At 49.9% G+C, this 26,035-nt stretch overlaps 1 protein-coding gene across 1 annotated transcript in view; it reads right to left on the bottom strand.

Annotated features, from left to right (window-relative positions):
- Positions 1 to 8,692: 8,692 nt before the first annotated feature.
- The window catches only part of LOC128853848 (hydrocephalus-inducing protein homolog), a 67,624-nt gene continuing 50,281 nt past the window's right edge, over positions 8,693 to 26,035 (bottom strand). Inside the window, exons 16-24 of the mRNA XM_054081839.1 lie at positions 25,034 to 25,257; positions 23,298 to 23,365; positions 21,127 to 21,362; positions 20,651 to 20,748; positions 19,289 to 19,424; positions 18,719 to 18,883; positions 17,447 to 17,599; positions 15,130 to 15,368; positions 8,693 to 9,519 (exon numbers count right to left, since the gene is read on the bottom strand). Coding sequence (XP_053937814.1) covers positions 9,516 to 9,519; positions 15,130 to 15,368; positions 17,447 to 17,599; positions 18,719 to 18,883; positions 19,289 to 19,424; positions 20,651 to 20,748; positions 21,127 to 21,362; positions 23,298 to 23,365; positions 25,034 to 25,257 — 1,323 coding nt within the window. The 3' untranslated portion in view covers positions 8,693 to 9,515. The remainder of the gene's footprint in view (positions 9,520 to 15,129; positions 15,369 to 17,446; positions 17,600 to 18,718; positions 18,884 to 19,288; positions 19,425 to 20,650; positions 20,749 to 21,126; positions 21,363 to 23,297; positions 23,366 to 25,033; positions 25,258 to 26,035) is intronic.

Below are 26,035 nucleotides of genomic sequence, written 5' to 3'. Positions count from 1 at the left end.
AGTTTGATTGTGTTGGTATGTTGAGGTGAAATGTCATGATCGGGATCATGGGCCCAGGGGTTGCCAAGGTGCTACAGTATCATCTCCAAGTGTTGGGTGGTCCCCGCCATGAGGTCAAAGGGCAGTTGCTGAGGAGACCAGATCACCTAACTGGGCCAAGACCGCATGACTACGTTGCCATCACTCGGTGCTGAAGTCTCACTGTCAGACACCCTGACCCTTAACCAGTTGTAGAAGATGGAGGCTTACATATATCTCCAAGGCTGCGAAGACTGAGCACATGGCTCAAATGTGGTTCTCCCCTGTGGTGACCATGACGTTCAAGAAGGACTTGAGGCCAGACACGACATCAGTAAGCTTCTGGGGACTGTAGAATTGAGGGATGACTCTAAGCAGGAAGATTCTGTGCTGCCCCTCAGCAGGGCCCTCTGGACAGGCAGGACAGGCATCAAGGCTGTGTTTTCCCATGGAGGCTGGTGTGGGAGCATGGAAGATGGGTTTCTTGACAGGATTCTTCTGTGGGGCCTGTTTCCTGGGCTCTGGGTTCTCCTCACAGCTGGGTGGAATCCTTGACCTTATAGCAGGAAGAGGGTGCTTTGACCCTGCATGCCTTTGTCCTCCCATGGGTAAGAGGAAGTGCAGGGTTGAAGGAATCCTGAATGCTTGGGTCCTCCTCTAGCTTCCATGGAGGAGGTTCATCATGTCCTGGGTGTTAGGTTGCTTCTGCTTTTGTGAACCAAGAGTCTAGTGGAAAGAGAAGGGCAGAGTGCCTGCCCACCTGGACACCTGCATTTGCCAGCTTCCTGTGGAAGTGAAGTCCAGGAGTCAGAGCAGGGAACATATCCTACTGTGTTGGTCACCTGCACTGGTCACCTAGGGCTTTGGACAGCTGGGTCCTCTTCTAGCTGATCAGCAAGCACCACCTCCCTCTGAAAAGTCACACTCCCAGTTTTATCCCTAGTATGATGTCTATGGGATGGAATCCTCTGCTGGTCAGTTTGGGGTCACCCGTCCTGCCCACCCCTCCCTGCAGGTGCCACCCTTTTCTGCCTCTTTGACTTAGGACATTCCACCAGCTCCAGGCTGGCCTTGGTTTCTACAGGAATAAGCATCAGCACTGGCCTTTCTGCATCCCAGTGCCACGTGTGATCCCTGCTGGAAACAAACCCTGTCTGAAAATCTGCAGCGAACTTTCAGAAAATGAAGTTACTCAAATGAGGCTGAGCTGAAGTCAGAAAACTGATTATACTTAAGGTATATACAGGAGACTCATAGATTTTAAAGTTTTAAACGGACAGAAAAAACATTTCATTATCCAGAGCTAAAACTGCTGATTGCATGTCTTGAAAGGGTGAAATCTCAGAACTGGCAAACAGGAAGCAGCTGGACTCAAAGTAAAGACAGATCATGACATTGGTCTCAACTGGCCTTAAGATTTCTCAAGGACTTTTTAGACGCTGATGTATAGACATATCTACACTGAATTGCTTGGTAGGAGACAGAGCCCTGTTGCTGACGGAAAGGACCACAGGTCTGAGTTGACCTGGGAAGAGGCCTGCTAGTAAGGATTCACTGAGTGCTTCTTCAGGGTCAGTCTTCTAATTCATAGAATCATAGAATGGTTTGGGTTGGAAGGGACCTTAATGATCATCCAGTTCCAACCCCTGCCATAGGCAGGGACACGGCGCACTGGATCCAGCTGCCTGAGGCCCCATCCAACCTGGCCTAGAACACCTCCAGGGATGGAGCAGCCACCACTTCCCTGGGAAACCTGTTCCTATGCCTCACCACACTCATTGTGAAGAAATTCCTCCTCATGTCCAGTCTAAATCTGCCCCTCTCCAGTTTAAAGCCATTCCCCCTTGTCCTATCACTACAAGCCTTTGTAAAAAGTCCCTTCCCAGCTTTCTTGTAGCCCCTTCAGGAACTGGAAGGTCTCTATAAGGTCTCCTCAGAGCCTTCTGTTCTCCAGGATGAAAAACCCAAACTCTCTCAGTCTGTCCTCATACAAGAGGTGCTCCAGCCCTCTGATCATCCTTATAGCCTCTTCTGAACCCATTCCAACAGCTCCATGTCCTTCTTATGTTATTCCAGAACTGGACACAACACTTCAGGTGAGTTCTCACGAGAGGGGAATAGAGGGGCAGAATCACCTCCCTCGTCCTGCTGGCCACACTTCTTCGGATGCAGCCCAGGATACGGCTGGCCTTCTGGGCTGCGAGCACGCATTGCCAGCTCGCGCCAAGCTTCTCATCAACCAGAATCCCCAAGTCCTTCTCCTCAATCTCATCATTCCCCATCCTGTATTGAAACTGCAGGTTGCCCCAACCCAGGTGTAGGACCTTGCACTTGACCTTACTGAAACTCATGAGATTCACACAGGCCCACTTCTCCAGCTTGTCTGGGTCCTTCTGGATGGCTTCCCATCCTTCCAGTGTGGCAACTGCACCACTCAGCTTGGTGTCATCAATTAACTCTCCTTTTGGTAAGTGATTTATACTCCAGCCCACAGATCATCTCTGTGGCCTCCTCTTGACTCACTCCAACAGCTCCACGTCCTTCCTGTGCTGAGGACTCCAGAACTGGATGCAGGGCTCCAGGTGGGTTCTCACCAGAGCAGAATCCCCTCGCTGACCCTGCTGGTGCCACTGCTTTGGATGCAGCCCAGGACAGGTTTCTGGGCTGCGAGCTCACATTGCCAACTCATGTGGAGCTTCTCATCCCCAGCACCCCAAGTGCTTCTCCTCCAGGCGGCTCCCAATCTATTCTCAGCCCAGCCTGGGTTTGTGCTGGGATTGCCCTGACCCAGATGCAGGACCTTGCCCTTTGCCTTGTGTCTTCAACTCATCTCTAAAGCCCAGCTTTCTGCTTCCCCAATGCACTCCTTTCCACGATGTGCGCTGGACACCTGGCTTGGACACCCCGGCCAGGGTGTGCGCCTGGCGAGAGGACTCCTGGCGCAGCTCCTCCAGCTCACGGCTCGATGACTCCTGCTGCCGGGACACCTGCGAGCGGGACAGTGGGCAGGGAGATTCCTGTCCCTGGAGTTCTGTGCCAGGGCTGCTGCTGACCCTGCCGGAGGAGAAAGAGCTCCTGGGTCAGGGCTGGAAGGGGAAGAGCATCCGCTGGGCACACACCAACCCCCCAGGCTGCCAAAAGGCACCACACCAGACTGGTGCACACACGATGAAACACACAACCGCACACAGCTTGGTGAGGAAGAGGATGATTCAGTTTCTGTTTTGCTCACTTGACTGAAAAGCAGTGTTTCTGGACCAGATTCACTCACCCTGTCTGAACAACCTTAACTGCTGCAAGAGCTCACTATTCATTGCTCTTTACACAAGGTTTTCTACATGAAACACTTTGGAACAGTCACCACACAAGTGAAAACATTTTCCAAAATGTTCTTGTATAAATAGGCACTCGATCTAAAGCCTCTTACATTCTCTGTACTCAAAACACTTTCAAGTTCTGAGCAGGAATTAAACAACAACAGAAAAACACCAAACAGGGCAGAAATTCCCCCTCCCCCATATTCTCATTCAGTAAGTCAACAGAACTCAACAGTTCTGTCTGTGGGCAAAAGAATCCTTACATAGTTTTAGCTAGAGTATAGGAATAGCTTTTTCTTCCTGCTTCTGAGAAAACACCACATAAATAGTAGATAATGCAACGTTAACCAAATCATCCCAATTTACATGGTTGCAGTTTTCCTCAAAAAACTCTGACAGATGCGTGCAGTAGGATTTCCACATACAAACACACTTATCCATACTCTCTAATTCCAAGCTTTGTTACCATTTCTAATAACTTGCCTTACACAGTTGTCACAGCCCTACTGGTGAATAGTTTGCTGACCCTCCCCTAGAAAGTGTTTTTAAAACTGCCCTCATATTTACCTCCCTGGAGTCCTCAGGTACCGATGTAGATTAAGCAAAAAAATACTCAGAAATACAGGCAAGCTAACAGTTTTCTTAGGTATTTCTTAAAAAAATTCTGTGCAAACATGGTTTTCAACTCCTTATGACACGAAACCCAAATTAAACAAACCATCTTTGAGAAATCCAGTAACAGCTATTCCTACAGCTACTTTGGAAATCTCATTTAGGCTGAGCCTAAATCCTTTGTGCCTCAATAGATCAAAAAGAAAAAGCTAAACAAAAAAATCCCTACCTCTAATAATAAAACAAGAACAAAGAAAGACAAGACATCATGGACTGCAAATGTTTGTGGTAACATTTCTCTGAAGCTGCCACGTTCCAAAACGATTTTACTCTAAAACTAAAAAGCAAACCCGCAATCAAAATAATTATTTGAAACTCACGGAATAGACGATCATAGTAGGCTCAAATGTGTGAAGAAGAAAAGCACATGACCATTCAAAACAGAGCAAAGAAAGGAAAGTTTCTGTGACCCCTCACTTCACGTAGTGCTCTTGCTGCACGTGAGAGTGGGCACTACATCAAGAGCCCTTTTAAGGGGCAAACTCTTTACCTGTACCTAATTGGTGACCACAGATGTGGCACAGACTTAACCAACCCAACTATTACCTTCAGGGGCTTTTGAGCAAGACCCACCCTTATAATATCAAAACTAGCATCCCACTTAGGATGGATAACAAGAAATTACTTCCAAATATAAAATGGTGGTTTACTGAAAGTTCATGTACGACAGTCAGGCTTGGTATATACATAAGTTAACGGCATATACATCATTAAACCACTAAATGTCAATTATCCTTTGTTAAAAACCCATCCAGATTAAAAGATTCCTTCCATGTTCTAGCCACTGAGGTAGAGTGCCTTGAAGGATATTGATAACAGTTACGTACAATATGCTTTACGTAAGCATATTCCCATTTACCATTTAGATAGAACTGAACTTTTATTAAACTTCTTTGGTCTTATGCAGTAGCAAATTCACAGAGACATTTGTTTCTCAGCAGCTGAATGAGCAGCAAACTCTAGAAGGTGTGTTCTGCTCTTTGTTGATCCTCCTCTCGCCATTCTCCCAGCATTACCATCACATACAGCAATGTCTTACGTGTTACGTAAAACTCAAGTCAAATAAAGTCATCCTAGAGAAGCTAAATATAAAAGCAGACCGGGAGTGGCAGCAGCGCCTCAAGCAATGCTGGCAACAAACAAAGCAAAAAGAAGGTGATGTGCACCTCCCTGGGAGCCCCGCAATGCAATTTCCTCCCCCAATAAATTGTTTGTTTCCGTTTCCCTCATTGTCCCACAGGATCAGGGGTTGAGTATGTGTGAACCGCGGCGGCTCTGCAGAGGAAAGTCTGTGGAACGGCCTGTGAACCCAGGGGGGAAACGGGGAAGGAGCAGCTTTTGGAGGGGGGGTGGTGGGAATCTTTAAATCCTTCCTGATCTTCAGGAAGAAGCCTGTTTAGGGATCTGAACAGGGTGGACCGCTGGGCTGAGACCAATGGCAGGAGGTTTAACAAGGCCAAATGCCGGGTCCTGCACTTGGGGCACAACAACCCTGTGCAGCTACAGACCAGGAGAAGTCTGGCTGGAGAGCTGCCTGGAGGAGAAGGACCTGGGCGTGTTGGTTGACAGCGACTGAACATGAGCCAGCAGTGGCCCAGGTGGCCAAGAAGGCCAATGGAATCTTGGCTTGGATCAGAAATGGTGTGACCAGCAGGTCCAGAGAGGTGATTCTCCCTCTGTACTCAGCACTGGTGAGACCGCACTTCAGATACTGTGTTCAGTTCTGGGCCCCTCACCACAAGAAGGATGTTGAGGCTCTGGAGCGTGTCCAGAGAAGAGCAACGAAGCTGAGGAAGGGGCTGGAGAACAAGTCTGACGAGGAGCGGGTGAGAGAGCTGGGGTTGTTTAGCCTGGAGAAGAGGAGGCTGAGGGGAGACCTTATTGCTCTCTACAACTACCTGAAAGGAGGGTGTGGAGAGGAGGGAGCTGGGCTCTTCTCCCCAGTGACAGGGGACAGGACAAGAGGGAATGGCCTCACGCTGTGCCGGGGAGGGTCAGGGTGGACATCAGGAAAAAATTTTTCACGGAAAGGGTCATTGGGCCCTGGCAGAGGCTGCCCAGGGAGGGGGTGGAGGCACCTTCCCTGGAGGGGTTTAAGGGATGGGTGGACGAGGTGCTGAGGGACATGGTTTAGGGATTGATAGGAATGGTTGCACTCGATGATCCATAGGGTCCCTTCCAACCCGGTGACTCTATGATTCCCGCAGTGCCCCGCTGCGGCCACACGGGGGCAGCCCTGAGCTGCGAGGGGAGCGGTGCGGGGGCTTTTTTTGCCATTTTTACCATCGTATCGGTTTTTGTGACAGACGCGAATGGGCTCCGGATCGGCCGCAGCAGCCGCTCCCACGGCGCTGCCGCACACCTCTCAGCCACCGCCGGGCTCCAGAGCATCGCAAACCGTGCCTTCCCTCGGGCCCACCCTGACCGAGACGCCGGCGCTTCCCGCACCGAGGGGACAGTGTCACTCATCTACAGCCTGAAAATGTCACTCACCTGGAGGGGTGTCCTGAAGCCGGCACAGCCACAGCCTGTGGGGTCTGTCGCGAGGGCTCTTGCCGTGTCTCCAGCAGAGAGGAAAAACAGGGTCAGCGCTCAGCCTGCCCTGAGAGCTCCTCATGGTGGGACAGGGAGAAGCTGTGGCTGGAAGAGGCGACTCCTGGCAGGAGAGGGTCTTTCTGCTTTCAAGAGGGTGCTGTGTGAGTCAGGGCTGCTCACGGCTCCAACGCACCCCAGGACAATTCTAAGATGACATTTCAAGGGGAAGATCAGGACATGGATTACGTTAAAGGTAAGAAACTTTCCTGAGTCTGCCTTTTTACTTTCCTACACTTGGGTAATTTCAGGGGAGAACTGATAAAAGAGGCTGTCGTGCTTGAACAAAGCACTGAGACTCTTGAGCTTTGTCCTTGAGTGGTCAGTAGGTCTGATAGGAGCCTCTGAAAGTGTTTCCAGCTGCTCCTCCACCCATGGACAGCACAAGCATCACCTCTGCTGGAACCATCAGGCTCAGTGTGACAGTGAGCACTGTCAGGGAAAAGACATGGGACAGGGAGACAACTCCCAGGAGGGAAATCTACAGGCAGAAGGGATAGGATCAGAGAATGAGAGGAAACTTAAAACAGATGATCACATCCAATGCAGACCCTTCCTCTCAGCAAGTCCCCTTGCCTCCGCTCCCACCCAGCAAAGCTTCTGCCCTCAGCTTGGGGTCCAAGACTGAATCACTGCCTCTGCAGACAGAGCTCCAGCAGAGCTGTGGTAGAGCTCTCTAATCGTGAGTCCATTTTCGTCTCAGAGCACAGGGGCTGAGAGCAACAGTGCCACAAAATTCCTAGTTGGGAGGGAGTGAGCACAGCTGGGTTAGGGTGACGCTGCCCTGAGTGCCCGTCTGCCCCTGCCCTGGCCTCACAGATGGACCTGCACAGCTCCTTTGCTGGCTTCTCTGTTTGTCTGTGTTCTTGCTGTTGTTCTCTTGTTCTCGCTGCCAGGCTCTCTGGGGTTGGGAGTTTCAGCAGTTGAGACAGGCACTGATCTTCTGATTCCTCCCATGCAGGTGTGTCTGTGGGAATGCAGTGTCCAAGCTTTCACCTCACCCGTGGGACTGTGGGCAGAGCAGTCTGTGTCATTCCCTGAGGAAAGGGCTGACTCTGCTTACTGAAACACCATCATTAAGATACTTGGGTATTTCCATGAGGTTTCTTTCCAAGCTGTGAGCTTCCCTGCAGATCTCCGAAAGCTGGCACAGGCCACAGCTTTTGGAATCTATCAGGAGGACTCTATGAGGAGTTTCTCTGGTACAGAGGAGAAAGACACTGCTCTGGAGCCAGGATTCTCTACTGCACCGCCAAAGGACTGGGGGTGATGGCTGCCCTCTCCCAGAGGTGGCTGCAGGGCTGTGAAGCTGAGAGTGCAACCAGGGGTGCCCTGGACAGTCCTGCCAGGAAACTCCCTGCAGTCCTGCGGGTGGAAGGAGCGACTCCCGGCAGGGCAGGGCAGGGTCCTCCTGCTGTCAAGAAGGTGCTGTGTGCGTCAGGGCTGCTCAGCGCTCCAGATCATCCCCAAAGCAATTGCAGAGGGTCTTTTTGAAGAATGACATCAGGATAGCATCTACCTGGAAGCAATGGAGTCTGTGCTTTCAGGTTTCCACTCCTGGTGCTCGGGGGGAAGGGGGGACAGTGGGGATGGGAATTTATTTCTCTGTTCTTGAAAGGCACTGGGACCCCAGTTCCCATTAGGATCCGTCTGAGCTTCTCCTCAGCTCTTGCACACCCAGAGGGGCCCCTGCTGCCAGGAGGGGTCTGCAGGGCACAGTTGAGCACACAGTGGGTAGGATGGGCTGTGAGCACAGACAGGGAGGAGATCCAGGGACAAACAGCTCCCAGCAGGGACAAGCTCCAGGCAGCAGAGACATGAGCAGGGACGGACAAGGATCTGCTCCCATTAACAACATGGGAATGGGGATTGAGGCAACTCCCTGCCATCCCCTGCAGTGCAAACATCTATGATGGAGCAAACCCACTCTCTCCTTTCCCACCTCTTCTCTTCAGGCCATGGCTGGTCAGTCACCTTATCAGCACCTTCAGCTCTTCAAAGGAGAAATTTCCAAACCCCTGACTGTCTATGTCTCTGCTGTCTCCCTCTGCAGCAGCACTGTGCATGTCTCCCTCTTCCCTCTCCTGTTTTCGCTCACCTGGTTCTTACCACTGGACCTTCTGGGATTGGGTTTGGGTTAAGCTGCAGTTCAGAGATCAGTCCCGCGGGTCCTGCCATGCAGGTGTAGCCATGGGAGTAGAGACCAATCCCTCTCCTAATCAGCAGGTTCAGGGCAATGCAAATGACCAGATTCTCCATTCGGGGGACACGGCATTTGTGATGTTTGATTCTTTGCCTGCAGAGTCCTTCTGTGTTTTGGGCAGCCCTTCAGAAGGGCACAGCTCTCCCATGACAGCTCCATTATCTGGCAGACCCATGGAGAAGACACCTCAGCACTAAGGGTACAGAAGTGCTGCTCATCATCTGTGTATGGGCAGCAGCAATGAGCCCTCTGTGTCCCTGGCTGGGAGGCGAGAGCTGAGATCCGCTCCAGTTAGGACAGTGTGAAGGTATTTGCAGATCTGCACTGGGAAAGTTGATTCCTCCGCTCCCAGTAATGTCAGTTTCTTTAGGGGGGAACACAAAGCAGCTAAAGGAAACCTGATAATTGAAATATTTAAGAATTTATATTCTTATATTTAAATATGTAAGAATTTAAATGACTTTTTTTTTGGTTTTCTAATCCAAAAGATTTGTTCTTTGTGTGTGCATGGGGGAATCGGTCAGGTTCTAACTTTATTTTTCTTTTTGAAGGGGACAATTGTTATCCAGTATGGTACCATGTAGACTGAGTATGGGTTGTATGACTGTGGCTTTTTGGAGGCATTTATAAACATTGATACAAACTGAACTGGAAAAGTTCAAGAACTTCTGGGAAGTTTTCCTGTATGATAGCTGCCTTCCAACGTCGTCTGCTTATCTGGAAGAGAAGGATGTTAGTTGTTAAAAAATGTGAAATGTGACACTTCTTTGTATAAGTCGTTCAATTTTTGAGGCAAGTAGGAAAAAAACTTTAATGTTATGTAGACTTTGATATGTAATGCCAAGAAGATAAAACCCAGATATTTGCCTTACTTTCAATTTCTGAGCTGTCCAATTTAATTTTGTGAATAGCAATATCTTTAAATGTGTGACTAAGACTTTAAAATGCAATTAAAAAAGTAATTGGAACCAACATTTTTGAATTTGATACACGTTTATCTAACATGAGGGTCAGTCGCTCTTCTTTTGGTGGCTAACGTCCAGTGAGGACCTTGTCTGTCTACCTCTGATCCTGGATCTATGCACTCCTGAATCCTGTTCGAGAGTCCATCTCCTTCCTGCCTCTGACTCTTCTCCATACCTGCTCTGCAGCATTTGTGGTGATGGATAGGCATCAGGGGGTGGGATGGGGGCACAGGCTCATATATTTGTATGTATTATTATTATTAGTTTGAATTTCCAGCTGGCAAGTCCTTTCTGCTCTTTTCCCTTTCCCCTTTCCCTGGCAGCACGGGAGGAGGGAACTGGGAGCCCAGCTGCTTGGTTTTAGCTGCCAAATTGGGCCGGGCCAGGGCTAAACGGCGATACTTGCGTATTAACCTGGTGATCAGAAAAGACCCTCCCTGAGTTCCCTTCTCAAGCTGAATACCCTCAACTTAAGCTGGCAATGGAGTGAGATAGTGTTTTGCTTGTATGACACCCCCAAGCTGCTTCCCTCCACACAAGCACACACCATCTTTCTGATCTAATAGCTTTAGTTTGGAATGACAATTAGAAGGGATGGTAACCCAGACTGTTGTACTGCACAGCAGGCAGAGCACACTTGCAGGAAGTAAGGAATCTGGGTTTGAGTCTTTTGAGATTGAACCTCAGTTTGAACCCACATGTTCAGTCTTTCCCCTAACCAGAAAGCAAGCTTGTCTTGAGGGACATAGATCTTTGGAGCAGTGCCCTCGCACAAACCCAGCAGGCTGCTGGAGCCAATGCGGCGGAGCAGCTTGATCCTATAATCTGTGAGGCAGGGGGAACAAGAGATGGGGGATGGCAGCAGGTTCCTGTCCGGCGTAGGAAACCTGCTCCCCCCACCCAGACAATTAACCCCCAGATAGCCCTCAGAAATAAATATGAAATGCTGCAGGTAGAACCTATTCCCCAGGAAGAAGCAGTGGAAGAAGGAGATGGTCCCCACAGCCTGGAAACATTCCCTAGGCTCCAGCATCCTCGGAGGGCCCTAAAAACATCCTCTGTCAAGAAAAAGAGGAGAGTGATCGTCTTAGGGGATTCCCTTCTTAAAGGAATGGAGGGTCCCATCTGCAGACCGGACCCGCTCCACAGGGAGGTCTGCTGCTTGCCGGGGGCATCAGTGAGGGATATCAATAGAAAACTCCCTTCCTTGGTGAAGGAAACGGATTACTATCCCCTCTTAGTATTTCAAATAGGTAATGATGACTTACAGCGCAGAAAGCTGAAAGCCATCAAAAGAGACTTCAGGGATTTAGGGAAGATGATTGAGGGCTCTGGAGCGCAAGTGGTGTTTAGCTCCATCCCAATACTAAGGAATATGGAGCAGGAAGTCAGGAACGTACAGATGATTAATGCCTGGCTCCGAGCCTGGTGTGAGGAGAGAGGCTTTGGCTTCTTTGATCATGGGGTGACCCACCCACCCCCAGGTTTTCTTACTAGGGATGGGTCATACTTGTCTCGAAGGGGAACTAAAGTTATCTCTAAAAATCTGGTTAGGCTCTTAAATAGAGCTTTAAACTAGATGTGAAGGGGGAAGGGGAGGAGACCAGGCTAGTTGGGAATGAGCCTGGAAGTGGGAAACCAGCGGCTGAGAAATGGTGTGCTGGAGAGGACCACCAGTACACCACAACAGGGCAAGTGAGGGCGAGTATAAGTGGGGACAGTAAGGATAAAACTGGGTCTGTGGAATTAGTTATTCCAAGGACCAGTCAATCGAGAATAAACTCTCTTCCCTTTATGAGGGCTGAAGGTTCATCAGCCCAGCTGAAGTGCATTTACACCAATGCACGCAGCATGGGCAATAAGAAGGATGAGCTGGAAGCTGTTGTAGGGCAAGGTGACTATGATGTCATTGCCATCACAGAAACGTGGTGGGATGACTCACATAACTGGAGTACAGCTATGTTGGGATATAAACTCTTCAGGCGGGACAGGAAGGGTAGGAAAGGAGGCGGGGTAGCCCTCTATGTCAAAGAGTGCTTTGAAACTCTCGAACTGGATTACGGTGAGGACGGGATCGAGTGCCTATGGGTTAAAATCAGAGGAGCCCACAAGAAAGGGGACTTTGTGATAGGAGTCTGTTACAGACCACCCAGCCAAGAAGAAGCTGTTGATGAACTCTTCTATAAACAGCTGGGGACAGTCTCTAAATCTCTGCCTCTTGTCCTTGTGGGAGACTTTAACTTTCCGGATGTCTGCTGGGAGTACAATACAGCAGAAAGGAAACAGTCTAGGAGGTTCCTGGAGTGCATCGAAGACAACTTCCTTGCACAACTGGTTAGCGAACCAACAAGGGAGGGTGCCTTCCTAGACCTGCTGTTTGTGAATAGGGAAGGTCTTGTTGGGGATTTGACGGTTGGAGGACGCCTGGGATTAAGTGATCATGAGATGATAGGGTTTTCAGTTCTAGGTGGGATTAAGAAGGGGGTTAGCAAAGCAGTCACATTAAACTTCCAGAGGGCAGACTTTGGCCTGTTCAGAAGGTTGATTAGCAAAGTCCCGTGGGAAACAGTCCTTCAGGGCAAGGGAGCCCATGAGGGTTGGGCGCTCTTGAAAAATGAAATCCTAGCAGCTCAAGAGCAGGCCATCCCTGTGTTCCGGAAAAGGAGCCGGCGGGGGGAAAAGCCAGCTTGGTGGAAGAGGGTGATCTCAAGATGCGTCAATAAGAAAAAGAAGCTCTATGTGCTCTGGAGGAAAGGACAGGCATCTTGGGTGGACTACAGGGACGAAGTGAGATCGTGCAGGGAAAAAATCAGGAGGGCCAAGGCCCAACTAGAATTAAAACTCGCTAAGTCTGTGAAAGACAACAAAAAGTCTTTCTACAAGTACATTAACAGGAAAAGGAGGACGAGGGAGAATATCCAGTCTCTAGTGGATGCAGAAGGAATAACAGTGACAGGGGATAAGGACAAGGCTGAGGTACTTAATGCCTTCTTCGCCTCAGTCTTTAATAGCAAAGAAAGTTGTTCCTTCTGTTTACAAATCCAAGAGTTAGAGGGGCAGATTGAGGCTCCCGTGATCCAAGAGGAGGCGGTTAGAGACTTGCTTGCCCAGCTAGACGTCCACAAGTCTATGGGGCCGGATGGGATCCACCCAAGAGTATTGAAGGAACTGGCGGATGTCCTTTCCAAACCCCTATCCATCATCTTCCAGAGGTCCTGGCTGACTGGGGAAGTTCCACTAGACTGGAGGCTGGCTGATGTTGTGCCCATCTACAAGAAGGGTTGCAGAGAGGATCCGGGGAACTACAGGCCTGTCAGTCTCACCTCAGTGCCAGGGAAAGTCATGGAACAGGTAATCTTGAGTGCTATCATGAAGCACACGCAAGAGAACCGGGTGATCAGGCCCAGTCAACATGGGTTTACAAAAGGCAGATCTTGCCAAACTAACCTGATCACCTTCTATGACAAAATCACTCAACTACTGGATGGGGGAAAGGCTGTGGATGGAGTCTTCTTGGACTTCAGTAAAGCCTTTGACACAGTTTCTCACAGCATTCTGCTGCAGAAACTGTCAGCCTCTGGCCTGGACAGGCGCACACTCTCCTGGGTTGAAAACTGGTTGGATGGCCGGGCCCAGAGAGTGGTGGTCAATGGAGTTAACTCCAGCTGGAGGCCAGTCACAAGTGGAGTTCCTCAGGGCTCAGTACTGGGTCCAGCTCTGTTCAATGTCTTTATCAATGACCTGGATGAAGGCATTGAGTGCACGCTCAGCAAGTTTGCAGATGACACTAAGCTGGGAGGAAGTGTCGACCTGCTGGAGGGTAGGGAGGCTCTGCAAAGGGATCTGAACAGGCTGGACTGCTGGGCCGAGACCAATGGGATGAGGTTTAACAAGACCAAATGCCGGGTCCTGCACTTGGGGCACAACAACCCTATGCAGCGCTACAGACTGGGGGAAGAATGGCTGGAGAGCTGCACGGAAGAGAAGGACCTGGGGGTGCTGGTTGACAGCCGACTGAACATGAGCCAGCAGTGTGCCCAGGTGGCCAAGAAGGCCAATGGCATCTTGGCTTGTATCAGAAATGGGGTCACCAGCAGGTCCAGGGAGGTTATTCTCCCTCTGTACTCGGCACTGGTGAGACCGCACCTCGAATACTGTGTTCAGTTCTGGGCCCCTCACCACAAGAAGGATGTTGAGGCTCTGGAGCGTGTCCAGAGAAGAGCAACGAAGCTGGTGAGGGGGCTGGAGAACAAGTCTTATGAGGAGCGGGTGAGAGAGCTGGGGTTGTTTAGCCTGGAGAAGAGGAGGCTGAGGGGAGACCTTATTACTCTCTACAACTACCTGAAAGGAGGTTGTGGAGAGGAGGGAGCTGGCCTCTTCTCCCAAGTGACAGGGGACAGGACTAGAGGGAATGGCCTGAAGCTCCGTCAGGGGAGGTTCAGGTTGGATATCAGAAAAAAATTCTTCACAGTAAGAGTCATTGGGTACTGGAACAGGCTGCCCAGGGAGGTGGTCGAGTCGCCTTCCCTGGAGGTGTTTAAGGAACAGGTGGATGAAGTACTTAGGGACATGGTTTAGTGAGTGTTAGGAACGGTTGGACTCGATGATCCAATGGGTCCTTTCCAACCTTGTGATTCTGTGATTCTGTGATTCTTGTCTCACTTCTACTTTTTATTATGAAGGTGACTGTTGCTGCCACACTTTGCGGAAATCGGTCACATCTGCAATATGACTTCTGAGAATAGCAGAAGAATGCGTCCATGCAGGTTCCAAGAGAGAGAAATTAAGTGCTGCCTGTTATCTTTGAGCTGTAACAAGAGTTGCTTCTCTTGTTCATCAGCAGACTTTAGGCATGAATTTTCAAACCATATTGAGATACAGACTGCACAGATAAAAAGCTTAAAGTGCTTCCAGAGTTAGGTTCTATGGACAGAACTGCAAGTGACTGAGTGTCGACAGTATAGATCCAGCTTTCCGGGCCTTACAGATCTGAATTTAGCCTAAATCCCCATTTTAGTCACCAAAGTACATTTGTTAATCACTGTAAAACCTGTTAAACTGCTTACATGGATTCTCCTGCTTGGATAGGGACGTGGGACATGTGTTTTTGCCTTTCTGACTGAAATAAATGTATTCTAACTACGGGCAATTGAGAGATGATTTAGCAACGGCTTTCCGTTTTGGTGCCTTTTGAGGATATCTACCAACTTTCACATGGCCATTCAATGTTTCTGAAGGAATTCCTGTGGCTTTGGTGAAACGGAGCCAGGACATGGAGCACTGAAGAGCGAGGCTGAAGGACTACAGCAAAATTCCTCCTTGCTCAACCCACAGGAGGAGCAGGAGCTCAGACACACTCTACCTGAAGTGGGGCCCCAAGTTGACCTCTGGAGCAATGGGTTTGTTGATAACCGTCGTGGTGCCGACGCCAACAGCCTGAACGGGGATGATGTAGCTCCGGCTGTTCCCTATGAAGACCTTCACCTCATCCTTGAATTTCTTGATGCCATCCAAGTTTGCTATAACAGCCAGAGCCAGGTCGGTGTTGGGGGGAATCACTCCTTGACTGGGTTCAATCCTCCAGCGTGAGTGTTTGCCAGCCTGAAAGACAAGCCAGACACTAATTGAGGAGGGAAAACACAGACCCTGGTCTCTTATGGGGTGCAGGAAAAGGAAGGACTAAAAATATGAGGTAAAAATCAGCAGGTTACTTTTCCTAAATCTGAGCTACACTCTCTGGAAACAGCAACTGTGGGGGAACTTATACAGCCTGTATTTTACCCTCCGTTAACAGAGATACCTCATTTACTTGGTCATCTTCAGGAGAAGGCTAGGATGGCGAGGATAAGACAAGCTTGAGGGCAGGGAAGCAAGAATTTGATGTGCTTTCAGGGTCCCAGCAGCATGTGTGGGTGCCCCAGCTACAATAACTCCTTCGGTTGACTGTGCCCTGCATGGAGAGCAGGTCAGGTCTGCATGCCTGCATCTCAGCATGGAGAATGCCAAAGGCATCAAAATGATTCCAGGCACTGGCAGAATTTATAAACCCAGCTTCATTTAATTTCTCCTCTAGAGCTGCAGAAGAAAGTCTTAAAAAAAGCAAGATGAGAATGGGATGGAGGAGCAGTGGCACAGGGTGAACACTGGGGCCTCACTGACAACACAGGATCCCACCAGCCCTCTGTTGCTCTCCCTGCATCCTGTGCGTAGCTGATCATGAGCCTCAGCAGCACCCACTGCGTTGCCACCAGCTGAGGGCCACCCAGACAACACATTCACACCCAGCTGGTGGCGGTCAGGTTTTCATTGACATTCGTGTGCATCTCTTCCTCTGGTCGTGCTGACACAGGGCAGCTCGCTTGTAAAGGAAACCTGACATTTCTGCTCCAGAGGTGAATCTGCAAGTGTGCCTTCTGCCAAAGTCCATCGGTCACAGCCTGGCAACAAGCACGGCAGTACATTGTACCCAAGAAACTGTTACTGAGGAGTCATGATAGGCTGTCTCGAGGGAGCCAGACTTTGAATTTCTCAGGGTGACCCAGCAGAGACCCACCATGCCCTGCCAGGCCAACAGCCCACTCCAGAGGAGCATGGAGTCCTCATTGCATCTGTTAGCACTTGGAGTGGGTCCAGGGGCAGCACCAAAGAGGAGACCTGCCAGGACCAACAAGCTCTGCTGGGCCAGTTTCACTCAGGTTTCTAGGTCAGCTTCTGCCTACACTGATCCAGGCTGTGTCCCAGGGACAAGAAATTTCTTGGACCCACACTAAAAAATCCTCCCACTTTGAAGACCAAAATCTAACTTCTGACAACATCCCTGCTCCTTGCTCATCCTGGAATGCTCTGGAAAACAATGCAATATCTGTATGCACTGGATAGACAAAAATAGTGGCTGATTTTGTCCCTGTAAGAGCTTGTGCTATTGGGCAGCAGAGTCCCTGTGTGCTAGACAATGGTGGGAATCAATCACTTCATCATTATCTTCTCCCAGAGGACTTCTCCTGTGAATAAGAGCTGCCACAGCTTGGTTACCAGCAGCATGCGAGAGATGGATGGGCACTGACCTCAGGGATGGCTGAGGAGCCACCACACTCCATTCTCTTGAAGTTGCTTGAGGTTAGCTAGTTAAAGTGATAGGGTCATTCTGTCCTTATACAAGAGAAGAAGAAGCAGGACTCAGAAAAAGTAGGAAATGACCAAAGAAAGATCCTTTGTCCTCTCTGCCTTTCTGCAGGGAGATCAAAAACTTCCATTAATACATACAAAGCTTTTGCACTGGTCAATGTGGCAATAATCAGGCACTTCGGGAAACAGGAAAAGAAGATGGCCGTGGCAGCAAGAAGGAGAAACAGCCAGTTTTTCCAGCAAGTCACATCAGTCCTCTGGCTAAGCTGCAACAGCTCCTTCGTCTTGACCTACTGCTCCAGTCTTTTCTACCCAGGAAGAAGGCCAAGCCTCCCCTTGCTGGATCCAGGGGATGCTCTAACAGGGCAGCCTGGCAGCTGGGAGAGCAATCTGACAAGGAAAAGTACCTCAGACAGACACAGGATGCAGTGGACGAGTACAGGATGACACACTTGTGCCGAGGGTCACAGATCTACATTTTGTATACAAAAATCAAATCACAGGCTGCTATGGATCAGCCATTTTTGTGGGAAAATAGCCCCATGGAGACTTACCATCTGTGCCGTGAAGGACGCAGGGATGATGGTTTGATTGCAGAGGCGGAGAGTCCGGGAAGAGTCTTGTAGGACTTGGATACTGCCGAAATTTATTTTACTTGGCCAGACATAGACAACTGGTCCTTCTGCAATGCTCACCAAATGGATTTCCTACTCCAGGAAGCCGGTAGGAAAGATCAAAAAGAACAGGGAAAGTTTAAAAAGGTCAGACAGCTCTAAGGGTACTCCTAGACCAAGGATAATTACTGCTGTTTGAAGATTTCAGTGTTTTAAGACTGAAACAAAAGGCCTGGAGCTAGCGTGGAACCCGAAGCAATCCCATCTGAAAGCCACAGATTCCTATTACCAACAGATGAAGAAACCCAGTTTCCCATGCTTGCTTTTTCACAGTTCCTCCATGCATTAGCTTTCCTTCCTCTCCCCTGTGCCTGCTCTTCTGGATGAAGAACATCTGTCCCAGCAAGCAGCCGTAGTGTGGGTGACCGCTTATTCCGATAGCGAACAGCTGCCAAACCCCCTGCCTGTGGCACACGAGGCTGCCCGGCCACCAGCAGCCCCTCAATGTAGGAGAAGGCACACACCAAATGGAAGCTGGCACGCAGTCACCAGAAAAGAAAACACCAGGGAACAGAATCACAGAGGAACCGTTCACAGCCCGGAGGAAAGATCCATGTGAGACTTCACCCAATTCTATAAAGACCTCGCGTCAATACCAGACAGCATAACCTAAGAGAACAAGACCAAGCTTATGTTTTGCGTTCTCGTAATGCATTGCAGTGATTCCCCTGAGGTCGGAATTGCACAATGGGATCCATGTGAGTACATTCTGCCACCAGTGCAGGAGGTACAAAAAAGGCTTGGGCTTTTGGCAGAGAGGTAGAATGGATATTTCTCAGACACGATGGGCCTGACTGTCAGCATAGTTCCTGACACAGCATGTCCCTGTGTCCTCCTGAACCAAAGTCCCAGTGAAGCAGCAGTTGCTCATCCAAGAATGCAGCAAAGTGTGAGATCCAGGGACTGTGCTGGGTTTCAGACTGGGCTTGTTATCCCTTACCACAAATCCATCATTAAACGCTGTGTCAGACACCAAAGAAGATGCCATCATTCCTCTTCTCTAGGCTGTTACTCATGCTGTGAATCCCTGCTGTCATTTTCCACAGCCGTGTGCTACAAGTCCTTGTTTTCCCAGGAAGAATCCCTGTACACTTTAGTGTCCCTGCGCCCAGCACGAGTCGCACAATGGCATATTTCTCCCCTAGCACTCACCAGCGGGAATTCTTCCTTCCCAAATGCCGCAACACAAGCAACAGTGTCCTCCTCTCCCGTCACCTGGGCTTCCAGTGTAAATGGGACCTCCACTGAGCTGCAAGGCTGGATAATCCCACACGGCACAGGGCTGGAGTACTGCACAGCAGCAGCGTCCTTGTGTTCCTATAAGGGACAGAATCAAACCCAACTTCAGAGGAAACTTAACTTCTTGACATCTAACACGTTTTAAAATGCCCCAGGACAAAGCAGAAGGCACAAAGCCAGATGTAAGACCAGCATGGACGTAGCACTCTGAGGGGGTCCAAAAGCTGCTGCATCCACAAACACCCACTCCTGTGCAGGCAGCCTCCTTGCAGCAGCTTTGCACAACCCTCTAAGCTCTTGTGCATGAAAGAATCCCAGAGATTAGAAGACAATCTGCTTCCCAAAGAGTTTATATTCAGGTAGGAATATGAACTCAGGAACCAACCTGAATATGATCACCAAGGTCTTACCCAGAAGCCTTTTATTTTCTCTCATAAACCCTTCAATAACATTTGTGGGCAGGAGGCGGATGCAATGACAAACCTGAGGAAGAACCCTGTAGCAGCCTGGAAGATTGCTGTCATTCACAATGGTCAGCGTCTGCTGACAGGGGACTTTCAGGAAGCAATTTTCAAACGTCACAATAGGGTTGAGCACTCGCAGCTGAGGAATGACACACCTAGGCAGAGAGATGACCAGACATAGAACACAGAGTTTGTTTACTCTCCAAATAGTGTGAAATGGAGCATAACATGTTTGTCACTCCCAAACAGACATTAAATACCCCTAGAGCAATAAACCACCTTTAACTTCTTCTTACCGAATAACCTCTTGTAAAGGAGGGGCAAACCCTGAGACTCAGCATGACAGAGGCTGCCAGGTGCCCAGGCAGAGCATGATGCCCTGTGCCAGAGCTGTCTGATGGGCACCTTCACTGCAGGAGGCTTGCGAGGACCCTCCCAATAGTCCCAGCAAGATGCAAGCTCTGGGGGAGCCTTCCCACCAAAGCCCAGTGCTTGTCAAGGCTCACAGACCACAGCACTCCAGTATCTCAATAAAAATTGAGAGATTCCCTTCTCTCCCATAGCGCTCTTGCTCTGCCTGAAAACTCAGCCACGTGTCCCAGTAATAGAGACGCAAGTCACCATCTGCCTTACGCAGTGGGTGATTGCCCTCTCCCAGTTCCATCCCCACAAATCCATACCTTTCGGTTCCCATCTGCACTTCTTTTACCAAACTGCAGCCCAGACACTGACTGAACAGCTCTGCCTGGACGAGGGGAAACTCAACCCTCTTACGATTAAACTCACATCCACTGCAGCACAACACGATTGAACTGGCTGCAGCCAGAACAACGTTTTGCTTGGGTCTGAGAATGTCCAAAGGAACCAGAGGGAAGAAACCCGACCTCACCTCATAAACTGTTCTGCCCTTTGTGAAATGTTACCTTTATTTTTCCCCCCACCAGACCAGCCACAAGCCCCTTCCCCCTTGCACACACCTTTGTTGACTGAACCAGACACCAGCTTTCAGCAGGCTCCCTGCATACCAAACAAGTTTTGCATTTTGGTTGCAACCCAGCCCAAGCGCAGCACTTGCAGGAAGGAGGAGAGGTAGCCCTTTGGAAACTTGTTATACCTCAAGCATCGAAAACCAGGCCAATAATGAACATAAGTACTGTTCCCTTTAGAGAAAGGCTCGGGGCCAAGCCTGTCTACTGAGCCCAGGTGCTTTGCAACGTGGGCCGCTTTCAAAGCGCTGCTGTTCTCCTATCTGGCTGGGCAGAGCTGGCTCGTTCGGCAGCACTTCTTCTTTGGAGATGGGGCTAGCAAACCGTGAGCAAGGCAGTGTGCTGGTGGTGGATGCATGAGGAGAGAAAATGAACTGCAGGGACAGTGCTGATACCTGGCTCTGAGGAGCAATGAAGACACCTTGCCAACACCCTCCACGTCCACCACCAGTGCCAGACGGTATTTCTTCACAGTGTTGGAACACAGGGTGATCTGGTGGAAGAGAAGATCATGAAATACTTCATCGCTCCCAAAAGCCATTGGCCATGCATGGTGTCCTCTGGTTCTCCTCCCACAGTAAGGAAAGGGAAGGTTTTACCCTAATCCTTCTGCTGACCCACACTGTAGAGGACAGTCTCTGGGAGTAATGAAAGTCTTGTGACTATATCTGCTTTGTTGACTATGCCATGCAGTTATCAGGGCACGTGTGAGCAAAAAAGTGCTCCTTCAGAAATTCCCCGGAGTAACCCAGCCAAGAAATGCCTCACAATAGTGCGTATATCTTACTTGTGTATGCTAGCAGCACTAAAACCCTCTTGTACATGAGCAAAGTTTCAGCTCCACCTGCTGAAGGCCAGACTGTTCCCATACCTGGATATCCTGGAATCCCTGGGGCTGGATGATCCCTCTGCAAGGAGTGATGGTAAATTCAGTCGGCCTGACCTGTCTTCGACTCCTCCTTCTTCGAGATGGGAGGGTGTTGTCCAACATCAGATCAGAAATGGTGACACTGGGCTCTCCTGAGCCATCGTCAGGAATGTAAAGGTTGAAGGTCCTGAGCACCGAGGAGGTGTTAATGAGGCGACAGGACAATGTGCGAGGAAAGCCTAGGAAAACAACCCAAGTAAGAATTTATGCACCAATCAACCCACGGTGTGAATACCCTGTTATGATAAGACTGTGCTTGGACTTCAGCTCTTTTCAATCCCAATTACAGCTAACTTGAGAAGCTGAACAAGGAATTAATCCTTCCCTTTTCTGCTGATCAGAAATTGCTTCTTTGGCAATGCCCACTCTTAGCAATGTGGAACACAAGGAGTTTTTCTCTCTAACTGAGGAGCTCTCTCACATGTCCCCAAAAGAGCACCAAGTGATTTTCACTTATAAGCACGCATCCAGACAGACCACTTATTCTGAACATTCAATTCATAAAATTCCCTGTTAACTCCAAGAACAAGTAGAGTATTGGCACCGAGGAGAAGCTACAGGAAGATAAAGGATGGATGAAATTGGGAGCTACAGCATGATGCAAAGCACTCCAACGCACTTTCTCTAGGCAGGATCCTTAAGGGATCTCCTGGTTTGGGGTCAACCAGGCTGAGCACGAGACAACTTGCAGCCCACTCCACAGGAGGCAAGGTTGGTGCTGCCTTTGGAATTAGCAGGAACTGTCAGCTAACAAATGTTATCTCTCTCCTGAGCTAGCAAATGGAGACACTGCATCCATACTGCGCACTGGCTTTGGTTACTGCCCACAAAGGTTTGCATCACTTGACCTTTGATACCAGGTTTCCATAAGGCACCAGAGACACAGCCACACCAGGTGGGGATGCTCTGCAGAGACAGGACACCAGCCCACAGCCTGGCTGGCATCCCTGTGAGAAGGAGACATCTCCCATGGCTGCTTACTGAACGCTGCTGTAACGCAGGTGGGGAGGGAAAGCAGCTGCAGACACTGCAGGTAGCTCATCCATTCCATCGACAGTGACCACTGCCTGCCTCCAGCCGTGACTCCAGCAGTAACTCCAGCAGGGAGGCGGTAGGCACAAAAAGGACAGACACAGACCTCGCAGCCCCAAACGGGACCAAAGTCTTTGCACACAACACAGCAGTTTTCAGCAGAGCTGACTGGCTGCCTTCAGCTGAAAAGGCCAAGTTAATGAGATCACATTAAGTAGCACTAATCTCCTACTACACAACCATATTTCTGCCTGGTGCGTTTCTTCTTTTATTTGTTTGTAAAGAAACAAAGAAGTGGCAGAGCAAGGATGTAGGGAAGGGAGAAAGCGGCTCAGGAAAGGCAGAGAGTTGTGTGAAAGGGTCCATGAACAAAATGAAAACACAGAGGCACCCTGAATGCAGAACGATAATAGCCCTTCAACCAGTCCACAACTGATTTCACACTTAAACTGGAGATCATCTCACTAAAAATGAGCCTTTTGTGAGACTGTGATGCAGAACCAGAATCTGCATTTCAGTACAGGTGCTCTGGAAGCTCAGTCACCAGTTGTTGACACCAGCAGAGGTGGCCTTTCAGCAGAAAAGGAGTCCACCTCTCCAAGGACATCAGTGCCTGATGCAGAGCTATCCTTTGGGCACATTCGCTGGTAAGGTGATAACGAGGTGCCCTCACAGCACTAATTAACATCTGACACTAAAGGTCAGGTGGGAAATGGTGGCCTTGCCTTGCAACAGGAACATTCACCCAGGCGAGCTACAGGGTGGCATAAACTCCCTTCTCCTACAGTCCCATCCCCTGGGCCTTCCTAGGACACAGACTTTCACAGACATTCTTCTGCAAGGACTGGGAGGTTGGGACTGGACTGACTATGAGGGACACCAGGACACGCTGACTTCCTATTCCTTTGGTCTCATTTGATCTCATGGTGGTCAAATACCACCTAAACAACCAGCAGCCTTGGTTTTACACACCAAAGGCTGCTGCAGAGGAACACAAGTGAGGGACGCTCTCATGCTACAGTGCTCAATGTTGACCATGAACAGACATCTTGATTCAAAGTTCAAGTGCGGGGCAGACTCACCAAAGGAGACATCACCAAAGGAGAGAGAAGGCACATCAAAGTGAACAAGTGGTCCGGTAACACAGCCCCTGTGAGGACAAAGACAGGCACTGGAGATGTGCAAAGCTTTCAGTTTGCATTACAACTCAGATCAGTAACAGCTGGTCTCAGAACGGCAGTGGGTTTCAAACCAGCCCATCACCCTTGTGCTCAGCACAGCATCTGTGTGGACAGGAGGCAGTCCAGGCAAAGCCGTGTGCAACTGAGAGCTGCTGATGCAGCTGAGGGCATCGTGTCAGGCAGGGCCCACCCCTCGCTTGCTGCTGGCCCCACAAAAGACCCTGAACAAATGATGGCTCCGTGCCTCATTTTCCTCATCTGTAAAGTGATGGACACAGAGGTGCCACAGAGAAGTGGATTCGCTGCAACCAGCCTTCCCAGCTGCTGGGTCCATGCTTTGCTATTTCTTAGCTGGAACTGGTGTTTCCATGGAGTACACGGAACACCTCCTCAGATGATCTTGGGCCATGCAATTGTCTGTCAACAGACATCTCCCTCCCCCCCTTGCAAAGTATTAGTCTTGTCGTTCTTTTTTTATTGATATCCCCTACCAGTTGGCAAAATTAACCACAGACTCTCTTCATTTCTTTTCTGCTTTGATCTAGTGCCTCCCACCAGCCGCAGCCCAAGAGCCCGGCTGCTGAGCAGACACAGGCAGCCCCAGAGCAGTCAGCATCAGCTTTCTTGCTGATACGTTATCCTCCAGCCCATGGTTAAGACTGGCTGAGACACGCTCACACGCTGTTGGGGTCCTGAGAAGGGAGCTTTGCCTCCCCTGTCCTCAGGGCTTTTTCCCCCTTCTGCCCCTCACTTGGTGAGGGTTATCTTTTGCAATGGCACCAGCCCAGGGGGTGATGCTCAAGTCCTTGTGACAGCGTTTGCTGCAGAGCCCCCAAAGCCCCTCATCAACACTTTTGCAGCTGCAGAAGGGAGGCACTGGAGCCCTTTCTGCAGCAGTGCTGGGAGGACAGCTTGTCCCAACACATTAGCATGAGAGATGAAGCTGAGGCTGCTGCTGCTCATTTTGTACGGATTATTAACAGAGGATTTTAAAAACACTGCTTCTGGCTGCAGAAACGTCCCAGGCTGGCCCAGCCCTCAGGCGTCTCCCAGGCCCTGCTGGCCTTGCTGTGTGTTCAGGTGGGACATCTCCGACCATCACTGCCCAGAGCTGATACCATTACCCTGTCTGCCAGTGTCCACAGGGAAGTGAGCTCCCCAAAAGAGTCACTCCAGCTCCTGGGAGCCCAGGCTGGGCAGCAGGCAACTCCACATATTTTCCATGTGGCCTCTAGGAGATAAACTGTTTTCCATCACGGGCAGAGTCACTGCAAGCCCTGGGGTCTTCCCACAGGCGTAGAAAGGGTCACAGAAGGAACCTGCTGCTGCCAAACTCTGCGCACAGTGTCCCGGAAAGTCACAGAGCCACCCTGCTCAACCATGAAGGCAAAGCTTGGGTCTCCCACAGGGACCCACGACTTTCAGAGTTAAAGTGTACACTGAGAGCAGCAGAGACACGGTCACTGCCCCTCACAGGGAACCATTGCTGCATCTTGGCTCTGATCCCAGCCACCCCACACTAAGACCTTAGATATCACCTTTTTTACCACTGCTGCACCATAAAATGAGGTTGGTGGGTGACGACTGCCCAGGGAAGGCTACAGATGTGCCCATCAAGTTCCTATATCCCTCCTCACCTGATAGTCAAAGTCACAGGCTCAGGGGATCCATTTACATTGAATCTGAATTCTTCTGTGAACTCCCCCAGGATGGTGGAACTGAAGGAGATCTTGATGATTTGGAGCCTGTTTGGTGAAATGAGACCTTCCTGAGGGAGAAAGGTGAAGCAGGAGCCCAGAGCTGTAGTTGGAGGCTCCAGGCTGAAGAAAGCATCGATGGCTCCTTTGTTAAACAGGATCATCTGCAGCAACAAGAAAGCGAGATAGAAATACATAAGGAATCTTCCTTTCTACAGAAGGCCGATTTGTGTTTCAGTAATCACTTAACACCCGCAGAAGAAAGAAGCCAATGAAAATACAAACAGGACAAGTTTTGCCTTTGGGTTGTTTTCATGCAAAGCAGTGATAACTTCACACAAACAGAATCCTGCTGGGTTTATCACACTGACACCGAGGGGTCCACTTTGCCTTGCAGAGCTGAGGCCATGCCCAGCATTAGCTCATCGATGCAGCACTGCCCCTAAGAGCCCCCAAAGGCCAGCTGCCACCTCACCAGCGACTCATCCACAACAGCTTCTGCTGCAGGTGAGTCGGGTCCTGCCAAGGGCAGAACGTATTCAGCTTCCACTGCAGCTGATGAGTTCACTGCCTATAGCAGACACCTCAGGGCCGCTCTCTGGCTCTGCTGCAGGACATCAGGTTCCTTTTCTTTTTCCTTCAGTGTGGCGGTTTCTCAGTCTTTGCTCAAACAGACACATCAGGAAAGGAGGAGTGGGAGGTGCAGAGCTGCTCCATCTACTCCAAAGATTTTCTTTTCCCTAAATACTCACAGCCACTGCTTGTGAATTTACCATGAAGAGAATAAACCATGAATTCAGAACCAAGCCCGTTTTGTCAAACGCTGGGGAGATCAGCTGCCTCGAACAAGTGACACAATCCTGCAGCGTTGTTTGAGACTCAGCTCTTTTCATGTCAGGCAAGAAATGCCTACACCTGCCTGCGTGCTGCCAGGCACCAACA

This window comes from Cuculus canorus, chromosome 16 (genome assembly GCF_017976375.1).
Source record: "Cuculus canorus isolate bCucCan1 chromosome 16, bCucCan1.pri, whole genome shotgun sequence".
Taxonomy (NCBI): Eukaryota; Metazoa; Chordata; class Aves; order Cuculiformes; family Cuculidae; genus Cuculus; species Cuculus canorus.
The sequence above is the reverse complement of the archived record's forward strand: the minus strand, read 5'-3'. Positions and strand labels throughout refer to the sequence as shown.